At 35.6% G+C, this 12,866-nt stretch overlaps 1 protein-coding gene across 1 annotated transcript; it reads right to left on the reverse strand.

Moving 5' to 3' along the window:
- Positions 1-669: 669 nt before the first annotated feature.
- On the reverse strand, positions 670-11,142 carry LOC133870363 (DNA-directed RNA polymerases IV and V subunit 2-like). Its single transcript, XM_062307466.1, has 8 exons — positions 10,876-11,142; positions 9,443-9,898; positions 8,271-8,483; positions 7,110-7,993; positions 4,674-4,959; positions 2,999-3,949; positions 2,194-2,465; positions 670-1,350 (listed from the first exon to the last, which is right to left on the reverse strand). Exons 2-8 carry the CDS (start codon positions 9,884-9,886, stop codon positions 849-851), a joined length of 3,552 nt encoding a protein of 1,183 aa, XP_062163450.1. The 5' UTR covers positions 9,887-9,898; positions 10,876-11,142; the 3' UTR covers positions 670-848.
- Positions 11,143-12,866: the final 1,724 nt, after the last annotated feature.

Consider the following 12,866-nt stretch of genomic DNA (forward strand, 5'->3'; position numbering starts at 1 on the left):
CCGCTCAAAGTCAAATAGGCATCATTGGATTTGTCTGGCAAGCTACTCTATTTTTTTTATTATTATTCTTTTTGAAAAAAGTTTACTCCTAAACATTCTAATCTCTATATTACATTAATTACTTTTTAACAACTTTTTTTCACTTTTTATATCACATCAATTGCTTTTTAACAACTCTTTCATACAAAAAAATTTACAACCTCAATCTACTTTATATTACATCAATTACCTTTTCTTACCATTTAAAAAAATTAAAAAATCAATACTCACATAAGCACCCACATCATCCTTTAATAATAGTCATTTTGTTGATGTTTGCTTTCAATTGTTAGCGGTCACAAGCAGTAGCACTGGATTCCCTCTGGCCAAAAAAGAAAACCCCAGCTTCTAGGTTTCATGATCAAGAATGCGAAGCATGCAATTCCTCTATATCACTAAACATTGGAGGCAATCTCCACCGTCCGTTTATTTTTGCACATGAAAACCTTCAGTGATTTTTTCTTTGGAGGTTAGCCAAACTCATGAATAAGAACCTTGTTTTATATGCTGCCTACCAAAATAACTCAAAACGATAAATGCCTAAAACGAATTATAGTGTAAACAAAATAACAAACGATGTGGGATCCTAATCTATCATTTAGGATCCTCCATCTTTTCTAGCCTTGATAATTGAAAGAGACCACAAGGTAAATTCTTCAATGAACATTATCAACAGGGATACACAGAAATTCAAGAGTACCAATTCCAAATATTAACAAAAGAATAACCCACCTTGTAGTTGACAAACAGTTCAAAATTCCCAGAAGCCCAAGGACAACAAGCATGAGTCATGACCCTCTTAAAGACTCTTAACAGAGCCGGGTTTCAAACTTCAGACTTATGCCCATGCTGAAAAGCTCCTGGCACAATAACTTGGCCCCATAAGGTACATTAACCTTAATAATGTCATCTACTGATTCACAAATCCGGCAATATGGACCCCTAATCTTACGGCCACCAGGCACTGCCCGTTGGATCACATTCGCAACATTTTTGCATTTCCGGCAAATGTGCATCTGTGAGGAGTCGCTGAGTGTAAAGAGGCGTTCATGCAGGTTTGCTGAGGCACCATGGGCTATAAGACAGTCACGCTCCATCTCACCAAACTTCACCCCACCAAAACGCTTCCGGTCTGCCACTGGTTGTCGGGTAAGAGGATGAACCGGACCAGTGTTGCGAAATTTTACTTTGTCTTCAGACATGTGGATCAGACGCTGATAGAATGTCGGGCCCATAAATATGAGGGAACGAACCATTTCACCAGTTCGGCCATTGTATACTCTCTCATTTCCCCATCTTGAAAATCCAGCCCTGCCACATATTAACCAATACAAGAATCAGTCTGGGGACCATTTGAAGCAAACAAAACAAAGAGATAACAACAGGAGATTAAATATGGGAATACATGTATACAGAACTTGGAGAACAACATTCAACCTGGCAAATGAGCACGTAAATCTAAGAAGAATCAGATAATCATAGTATGAAGAGGCATATCCTACAAAGCAAAACCACCATAACAAAACCACAATCTCAATATGGGCATTGGAACTGCTGATAGGTCCTCTTGGCACAGATATACTGCCCCATTCCATAATAAGTGTCCTCCTTTCCTACTTGGTGTATTCCAAAATGAGTATCCTTCGTGCAATTGTCAAGTATATAACTATTTTATTTCCTATATTAACCTTAATTATAAAACTGAAAAAAAAAAATACTGCCCCATTCCATAATAAGTGTCTTCCTTTCCTACTAGGTGTATTCCAAAATGAGTATCCTTCGTGCAATTGTCAAGTATATAACTATTTTATTTCCTATATTAACATTAATTATAAAACTGAATAAAAATAAGTGTCTACTCTTCGATTGTTAAAGCATTTAACAAGGGTAACAATTGAAAAAAACTATCAAAGATTCAAAGGCGTCAGTTGTCTTTGCATTTAGTATCTTTTCTTAATCTTTGTGTTTTGTCAAAAAGGACACTCATAATGGGATGGAGGAGTACTACTTAACGACACAAATTGTTGGGATCCACAAAATTTTATTTTTCCAAAGCAACTCAGGTAAGAAGAAAATTCAAAGAACCGTGCATTAATTTTTATGCATGGTGCAATGACATTGAATGAATTATTATGCTCGAGTATGACTGATCACCTGTGAAGCTGTTCCGTGATGGCATCAATAGAGAGTGTGGAAAAAGGGGTGGCATATCTCAATGATCCACCACAGGCTATTCCCTTTCCTAAAGCAGCCTCTAGGAGTTGACCAGGAGTTTGTCGTGAAGGAAATGCATGTGGATTTATTACAATATCTGGAACTATCCCTTGTATTGTGAAAGGGAAGTTCTCTTGAGACTCCAAAAAACCTAACACACCTTTCTGCCCGTGCATGCTTGAGAATTTGTCTCCGAGACATGGGGATCGAACCTGGATTAAATTGTAATTAACGCATCATCACAAATATTAATAAACACCATGTATACCCACTTATAGTAAAAGATTGAATCATCATACAGTACGGCCTTTTTTGGTAAGGGAGTGTGAGTTAAGGGCAGTAGTAAGAAGTAATAGATGTGAAATAAAATAAAATAAAAAAATAAAACAAAAAAAAAAATGTATGGAAAAGTGAAAAAGTTTTGTATTGTAGTGAATTTTTTTTATTTTTTTTTTTTTTAATTTAAATAGTAATGAAAAGTTATTGATGTGATATAAAGTTAAAATGTTTTGAAGTTAATTGTTTTTAGGAAAAGTGGAGGGGGAGGAAGAATTTTCTCTCCCTTGCCAAACAAGGCCTACATGTTTTTGATATTATGCACATGGCCTACATGTTTTTGATATTATGCACATGTGCATGTAAAAATCATATAGAGGTACAAGTATGTGCAAGTGTTGCCCGCGCACCTGCACATGCATCAACATGAGTTTGCATACAGGTTCAAGTGCAATATGGTAAACATTACCTGTCGCAGGGACACCACAGCAAAATTCTTTCCATCGTCATTAGAAGAGAGCACAACTTTCTGAACCATGCCCCTTTCAGTGTGCTTCAGTTTTATACTGTGATCAGCCCCTGAGTCTGCACACCTCCCTACAACAATGTCACCACTCTGCAGGTTTGCACCGATGAAAGGGAAACCATCATCATCAAGGCTGTCAACACGTCCAATCTTACTTTGAATCTTTCCAAAGTTTACACAGTCATCAGCCTTCCGCCGCTTTTCCAATGATTCCTTGTTGTCAACCTCAGCCTTATAACTTCTGATGTGCTCAGACCGAAACATACCACGCTCCAACGAAGCCTTGTTCATTACCAAGGAATCCTCTTGATTGTACCCTAGGTGAACATTGACTGCCACGATAGCATTCTGACCATTGTAGAATTCAGGCTTTGGCAGTATTCCATGTTGACCCAGAGGATACCCTGGTTTTCCAAGACAATCAGAAGTCATTGTACGAAAAAGTGGCCTCTGGGGATAATGTAATTGGTGAGACAGAGTATCCACTCTGATGTCAGGATTTGTTGTGGAAAATCCAATAGCCTGTGAAGAGTGCTTCTGAGACTGGTAAAGGACCCTCCTTGCATGGTCATGATTTGCAAATGGGACAATTCCACAGCTCAAACCTAATAAAAATGACATGTCAAGTTCGCAGTGGGTATACTTAATAGGTGAATTACCCTCTTTTTCCATGAACAAATATTTAACACCCCATGCAGTTCGACAGTCTTCTTCTTCTTCAGTTCCAATTAGCTCAACTATTCCCTTGTACAAAAGAGATTGGAATGTGTAATTTTCAACTTTATATCCTTTAATCTTTGTCAAATTCTCAACAACTAGAAGAGGACGTAGAATCCTTCCAGCATCAGAAAATATGCGTACTTCTTCATGTTTTTCATCTCTTTTGATTTCCAACTGCAAGACGAAATCATTATTAATGATGTTGAGAAAGCAAAAAGAATCTATAAAATAAAATAAACCAACTCAAGTTGCACAGTGGAAATCCAACTGTGGGTTAAGAACCCAAAGAAGAATAAACAGAAACTACTTCATACTTCAACCAAGAAATGGGCAGTAGTTTAGGTATTTTTCAAAGCATTGGCTGGAGGTGGACCAATATCCATAGCAATTCTCACCGTTGTAATCATATCATTATAGAAATACAAAAATAAGCAAATGGACAATTAAAATACCTATATAATCAAATAAATTAAATGTTATAGATAAAAGTGGAAAATAGATGCCAAACAACAGAGAAAATGAGATTTAGAGTGATAAGAGGAGCCTTCTGCCCCAGGTATTCAGCATAAACTAACTAGACAAGGCATCCACCACCAGTATAGCCCAGAGCAAGAATCGTCCACTCACATCTAGCTTGCAGGGAGGTTGTACACTAGTATACATCAAAGTCAACCAATTTATGTATGTCTTTTGCCTGACACAGCTACCACATACAAGATAGTTGGACGAGCTGACTTCCCCAAGCTCTTATAGAATATTAATATTTTATCCAATGTAATATTTCAATCATAATACAATATATCTGCCTGAAAAATAGCACACAAATGGCTGCATGCCAAAACCAAAATGAAAGAAATCTGAAAAGCCTCTATGGGAATTGGGATAACTAATAGAGAACCTGATGTGACAACTGCTTCCTGCGTCTCTTGTTTCTGACCTGTGCAACAAATGAAATGGAATCTTTACAAACTCCTACCCACTCTCCATTCAAAAACACTTTATACTTTCCCCGTAGTGAAGCATCATCCGCCAATTCCTCCATCCCGCAATCGAAGAATTTGGAACTTACAGGCTCCAATATGTTTGTGCTTACTAGTCCAGTAATGGCCAAATTTTTTACAAGCCCACAATTTTCACCATCTGGAGTAGAGAGAAAGCATACCCTTCCCCAGTGAGAAGGATGTCTGCACAGAAAATCCTGTCAGATAATATTACAGCACTCATTGCTAAACATCGCAAACACCAAACGCAGTAAGCACTCAACATTCCAACAGTCAAATATGCATATGATAGAGCAGACATAATTTTATATTGAACCCTGAGAGTCAAACAACTAATAATAGTCTATGCAGAAACAATAGAGGAAACAGCTAACTCAAATGCTGATAGCAATGTGAAATTAGATTAATCTCTTGAATCTCTAAAAAGCAAAAGACGGCAAAGAAAAAAGGAGGAAGGATGATTCAACCCATGTCTGTTACATCCATTTTTTTAAAAAAATAACAGTAATTGATACTTCTCAGTCGTGTTGGGCTAGCTTGGGGTATACCTAGACAGGGTGGTAGACCTTTTCGTATGTTGGAGAGGGCAATGTAACTGTCTATAGAATGCAGCCGTGTAGAAGATGGTTCAGTCATGCCTAATGTGGTCACTTTGAAGGAAAATAAATAATCAAAGTTTTGAAGACCGCATGGACGGTGGTGGAACTAAAATCTTTTTTCTCTAATACTCTTTATCATGAGAAATACTACATGTACTTTAACTTTTACAAAGAGAGCCTTACTAAGATGATGCGGAACTTATTCATTAGTACTCGTAGGATTTCTTTTTATTAATTGTTTTGATTATCTTCAATAAATAAGCTCCACATCAGTTAATAAGACTCTCTTTGTAAAAGTTTAAGTACAAGTAGCATTTCTCCTTTATCATTAGACGACTGCTTTTGACTACCTTAATATGTCTAGCTTTCATGATTTTCTTGATCTGTTTTTTCATTTTTTTGGCTAGATGTATCTCTTGTATACTACATGTGTGCCTAAGTTGTGCTTTTGCACTTTTTAATGATATTTCGATTACTAGTTTAAAAAAAAAAAACCACCAATCCTACCAGGATTTCACAGTTGATATAATGTCATTCTTATTTCCATTCATCATCATCATTCACTTTCTCACTTCCTCTCCAATATTTCAGTTCCAACCAAGAAAAACATACATATAAGTTGTGAAGCCTGATAAGAAGCAGAATTTATAATGGAGGGAGTTGCAACTTTGACCGAGGAAATTAATATACATTCCAAGAAAATTTCACTTGATTCCCTGTTCCTTCTTGATCTTCCATTAAGTTTCCAAAGCACGTGCATTCAAGAACAAAAATGATCAAGAAGTAAAAACGCATGATGTAATGAATCTTCTTCTTTTTTGGGATAAAATTCAGTATCTTCATTTTAACATAACATCAATTTTATAAAAGACACCAATCTAACAGTCAGGTCAAAGACCTATGTGCCACCATTCTCTTAATCACGGGAATGGAAAGAGTGCCACAACGAGTCCTGAAAAATTCAAACTAAGACCAGGCACTTTTTTTTTATAAGAATCCAATCTCATTAAAAGCAGAAGGCGCCCCTTAGTACATTGAGAGTATACAAAGGAAACACCTAATTAGAACGAGAAAAGCGAGCAAGAAAGTCATCAAAGCTAAACGACGAAGGATACAAATAAGCCGTGGTCCAAAGGTACAATGAGATATACTAATTACTTTTCCCGTTAATTAATTTGTTAGCTGAGATCTGATCTTTTCAAATTGTTTGTACAGTCAGGTTATATCTTGAAACACGATTAGTTGTTTCGATCAAGTAACACATTACACACAAGCTGCGACCTATGCCTGATGCAATACTAAAAAATTAATTTAACTTTTAAAGGTGAAGAAACCATTAATGCTAAATGGACCAGGACATAATGTTGATGATACCATTAACCCAAGCATAAAAATCAAAAGGACATAATGTTGAAGAAACTATTAATGCTTTTTGTTATGACGAGGAACCCCTCCGAGGCAGGTACACTTAGTGTACCCACTCCTATCTAGTAAATCTCGGACCCTTGTACAGCCCCCTCCACACAGATGAGGTAATACTCCGGCTTTGCCGGCGGACTAGCCCCAAGAAATTGCTTGCACCCAAGGGGATAAAGAGACTATTAATATATCAAAAGGAGATTGTTTGGCACAATAACCCAAGCATATTCATTCAACCAATAAGCCAACTATGGTGAAGGTATAGCCAGTATTGCAAGGAAAAACAACACTTAATATGTGTTCAATACAACTTACGGGTATCTGGCATCTCCAACCTTCCCAGCATACTGAACCTGCTGCCGTGTCCTCCTCATTTCAGCCATTGTCTGCAATGGATTTGTTCGCCCTAGTGTTGCCACTACACCTGAAATCCTTTCCATCCTCTTGAAAGGATGCGACCATGCTCCAGTTGAGAAGGCCCTCGTAAGACCATTGGTGATTATAGAAGCATCCAGATAGTGTTCAATTGGACGCACAATTCGATCTCCATAAAGGTCTCTCTGCAGAACCTTTGCCATGCGCCTCCGTGCATGTGCAAGATGTACTTTCAGCTCTCGCTCAAGCAGCTCACCAGCCAAATCAAACCTCTTGTTTCTAAAATCATCCCTGTTATCGCATTTTCTGCGGCCAGAGTAAGCTTGTAAGAGGCACTTCACCATATACCCAAGAAAACTTGCCTTTAGCTTTGGAACATTGAGACTGGGAAACAGATACTTGCTAATGCACTCTTCAATAGATTCCCCAGGAGGAAATTTGGTACTCTTTACAAGTTTATCCACAAAAGTAAGAGCTTTCTTCCCTATACGAAATCCCTCACATCTCTCATCAGCATCATGAATTGATGCAAATAGTATATTTGATATGCTGGCATCTTCACTGTCATAATCTATCAGATCAATAACTTCTCTGTCTGATGACACACCAAGAGCGAAAAACAATATCCATAAAGGGATCTCTGTTGACAAAAAATATACAGTAAGAACTTTCTCTCCCCCTTTGATATCCTCAACTTTAGAAACCTCCACTAGCTTCATGATTAACCTATTCTTCTTCATTTCTGACTTGTATGCAACTGTCCAACCTTGACTATTCAAAATCCAAAGCCTCTTCAAACTGATCTGCTCTTGTGCAATAAATGTCTGGAATAAAGACTATATATTATAAAAATATTTGGCAACAAAAATGTAAACAAAACAAATATCTACCTATAATAACTATTCCGAATTGCACCTTGAAGTTACAGACAAAATTTTAGAGACAGCAAAGAAGTGGAAATATGTAAAACAACCAAAAATGTAAGGAATCAAAATAACTACCTATAATAAATATAAAGAATAATGCCTAGAATTTTACAGGTGAAAAGAAACTTTTCCAATGAAGAAATCAAAAGCTAATAATAATGTTATTCAAACTCACCTTCTCTGCACCCTTAACTAAAAAATAACCTCCATGATCGAAATCACAATCACCTTTCTCGGCTTCTTTCATCCAGCACAGGTCAGACTTCACCATAACAGGGATCCTCCCTATTATGATATCCCTATTATCTTCACTTACAATACTCCTGTCAATATATTGATCTTTTCCAGTTTTAAACTTGTCACTTCTAACAAGTTTTTGAGTATAAACCTGATAAATTACATGAGTGGAACACACTATTAGATAGTAAATTATTGTCAGCAGATAAACTACACATGAAAATGACACATATGCATAATATACACGAAGAATTCGTCAAACTACGATATTGTGCAGTATATTTCGCTATAGGATCCTTTTCTTAAAGAGTTTGCACTTAAAAAAAGCTGCCTGTGACTGTGTCATATTATTCAGAAAGAGGGTATAAAGTACAAAAACAGAAAATAAAAATAACAAGATAAATGCAGTTTATTTGCACTTAATAAGGAACAATACCTTCAAATCAATTACCATGTCCTGTAGAGGAACATAATGACAAATCAAGATATAGAAGCGGTTGTGTTCACAGAACAATCAACAGCACAATGTTGCACTGGTTATTTCAACTTTCAAGCCAATCATGTAATCAACCACCACCAAAAAAAAAAAAAAAAAAAAAGAAGAAGATAAAAAAAAAAAAGGAGAGTTATTGCTAGTAAGGGCCAAGTCAGTCGATGAGATTAAAGAGAACAAGCACTCGTGGACCTACCCAACTTCAGCTAGGCACTTGGCTTACGTCATATTCTCAAAAGCAATTAAGTAGTACATTTTCTATTTTTTATTTTTTATGACGGAGAAACCCCCTTACAAGGCCACTTCGTGTATCCACCCTTGAAGGATAAACCCCGAACCCATGTAACACACCCCCACCACACAGATTGGTTAAATGTGGCTTTCACCAAGGGTGTGGCCCAAAGTAGTATATTTTTTATTAACACAACATAATCTAAGAACTCCACTATCCTCTACTAAAATAACAAAAATAGTTAAATCAGCATTTACTTAGCTGAGGCATGCAGAAATAATGATACAGAACCTAGCAATGAGATGGGACAGTTATAGCATCAACCCAAATGACAATCACTTGTCGGAATGAAATGGGCAAATTGTACTGGTTTAATAGTATTCACCTGTACATGAATATTCACTTTCATCCTTGATGAGTATGTCATGTTCTGAAGCCGGGCATGCCTAGGAAGCATATTGTACTCCTTCCCGTTTCCATCACCACTCTCACCACCCCAGAAGCTTGGCTTATCAAGGTTGACCTTCCCAAACCTAACCGACGCATACCGCCACTCACTTTCTCCTTTCTTTGATGGATCATAGCCAGGCTCAACTACAATCTCACCAAAAGAATCGAAGATCTTTTGAAGACTATTCTTGATAAAATCATTGTACGAGTTGATCTGGTGACTGATCAGACCATACTCATTGAAAAATGACATTGCTGCCTTCTTACAAAATCTTCTAAGAGACTCTTCATCCAAATCATGGATGCTACTTGACTCAAGAAATTCATCATCGTCTAAATCCAAATCCATATCTTCCTTGGCCTCTGATGATGCCCCCATTGGCTTCAAAATCTGTGACAGAAAACAAGGACAACAAGATTAATAATAAAATTAAAATCGTCAAAGGGTGCATATTAAAAACCCTAATTCTCCACTTAGCAGTGGAGACACCTGTGGCAAAGAAAAGAAAAATAAAACTTATACCTGTTGAGTCCATTCAGCAGCCGAACAGAAATCATTTCTTGTTTTCTCATGACAAAATAGAGAAGCCACAGAGACAAAGCATGACAAAGTAAATCTTCTAAAAACACGTCATATACCCAAAAGCCCAAGCGAAAAAAAATATAAACATATAGACGCAAGAAATGCACCAGTTTATTCCTCTGTCATCTGACTCTCTTTTCAAATTATGTAAAAGGCAGCTTCTCATTAATCAATTATTGCTTCTAATCCCAAAAGAACAAAGACATAATTTCCAAAAAGACATCTTCAGCACGCCTCAATCTATTGTCTTAACCCTTATGTGTATCAGTCAAGTTCAAAACTTTTTAGATACAAGCTGCCCTCAAAAATGCTAAAAGGTCTTCATATTTGCGCTAGCATTAAATGCTTCAGTCACAAACTTTTTTTTGATAAGTAAAATGCTTCAGTCACAAACTAAACCTTAAACCTTCAAACACTTAGAAAAGTCACATTTTTGCATAAGCTCTAGACCCCAAGCAGCAAAATATAAGCAAAATGAAACAAACCCACATACAAAAACCAGCTTCTTCCTCTACCCTCAAACTTTTCCTTCCCAAAACAAAGCGCATTCTAAACATATTTGGGGACTTGGCTTTTCCTTTCCTTACTTCCTTTCCAAAACACCGCAAACAAATAAAAAATTAATCCTTTCCTGAAACCAATCACTTCACATCCACCAGTTGCATTCAACAAAATTCTTCATACTAAAATCTGATGCTTTTTTCCCGAAACTCCAACTTAATCATTAAAAAAACAAAAACAGGCAAAAACATAAAATTTGTATTTTGAGAGAGAGAGAGACTTACATTTAGCTTTCAGTGACTGTGATTTTCACTTGACTCGAAGACAAAACCCTAAACCCTTCTCTGTTGAAATCTTCCCTATAGGAGTTCCAAAAAAAATTCCAAAATTAGTGCTTTCTAGGGCTTTCACACTCCCTGCTACACAATGTGTGTGCGATTTCTAGGGTTTCTTCACACTACACTCTCACTTCCACAGAGTATTCAGTTTGGTGAGAGCGTAGACGAAGAAGACGACGACTGTCTTGAGATTAACGTCCCCCCACGAATCGGAAATGACCCGCTTTTTGGAGTGGGGTCCTCTTCGGGATTCAAAGGACAATTTTGTCCTCCTCACGCGAGTTGGAGTTACGAGAGTAGTGCGGTACTGTGCGGAGACAAGGAGGCGTAAAAGACGCATGTGCCCTTAATAGTTAAAGTCAATGCCTCGTTGGGTGGGTGGGATTCGTGATTCAGATGATAATTTGGTCATTTTGAATGTCAGTGAAAAAGTCCGTGGTACAGTGTACGGGAAGAGAAGACCGATAATGTGAGGTTAGAATGGGAAGAGCAGTCTAATGCTTATATATAGATGACTAATAATAGTCATTATTATCAAAAATTGTGTTTATGTTATCAATGTAAAAACTAATGGCTCAGCAAATTTTAGTTAAATTTTAATTAAAAATTTATATTTTTTGTTTTGGCTACATCTTTTTCGAAGCATCTGTATTCTATTTTTTTATTTTGGTTATTTATTTTTATTATTTTATTTCAATATTCTATTTTATCCTTTTTCCAATAATTATATTTTTTAAAAAAAATATATATCTTTTCTTAATAGTTATATATTCAAAAATTGGTCTTTTTTCCACTATCATATTTTGAAAAGAACACTTCACTTGCCACTTCTAATATTTTATCACTTTTATAATTATATCTTTAAACTTTAAAAAATGTCAATTTAATATATCCATCTTTCGGTTATTTTTTTTTTTTTTTTAATTTTAACCCTCCGTTAGCCATTAAGATTCTCGTAGGAGTGTCAAAACTCCCAAATCGCCCATCTTTTTTAGGAAAAAAAAATTGCAAAGATTTAGGCGCTGGTCAAAATTTAATAGAATTTATAAAAATACCAATGACATAATCTTTGAAAAAAATATATATTTTATAAATTTTGATAAAATTTAACGAAAAATTTATCGAATTGTTAAAATTGAAAATCGATACATTAAATTGACACTTTTTAAAATTTAAGAGTATAATTGCAAAAGTGATTAAAGATTTAAATAGTAAGTGAAATTTACCATATTTTAGGGCAAAAAATGCTAAAAATACACTTTTACTTAATAATTATTTCACAATAATAACGTGGCAGTCCCAGCTCCCAACTAAGAACTAACCTTTGAATTAACCATTACTTTAAAAAATATATATATATAATTCAATGGCCGGTTGAGATTGACACCTCAATATTGTAAGATAATTGTAGATAAACCTTTGACACATCTGTATTAATTTATAGCATTACTCTTTTTAGTGCTATATTGCTCAACAAATTTGTTTAGCGTACATTAGGCTCACCAAATTTCTTATTTATTTAAATATTGTTTTGAAAAAAAAAAAACTTTGACTAGCTAAATAAAAAATAAAAATGCTCTAATAAGAGCATTAATATTTAACCAACCAAATGATTTTGTAGTCAAATTTGGTAGAATGCATTAAAATCACTCCACATTACTACATATTTTTTGGAGTTTCTAGTTAACTGTAGCCAGCATTGAATCAGCTTTAAATTAATCTCCCTACTTTTTCTTCTTCTTTTTTGTGGAAAAATGCTACTTTATAAACAAAATTTAGTTAAACATTTGCTAAGTCTAATGGTAGCTCTAATAATTTAAGAAATTGTCGAAATATTAAGAGTGACCATGAACATTATTTGAACATGTAGTAAATTGTCCCTTTGTTTGAACTTATATTTAAATTCTTTATGATCAAGTTTTATCAAAATTCCTTTT

This window comes from Alnus glutinosa, chromosome 6, assembly GCF_958979055.1.
Source record: "Alnus glutinosa chromosome 6, dhAlnGlut1.1, whole genome shotgun sequence".
Lineage (NCBI taxonomy): Eukaryota > Viridiplantae > Streptophyta > Magnoliopsida > Fagales > Betulaceae > Alnus > Alnus glutinosa.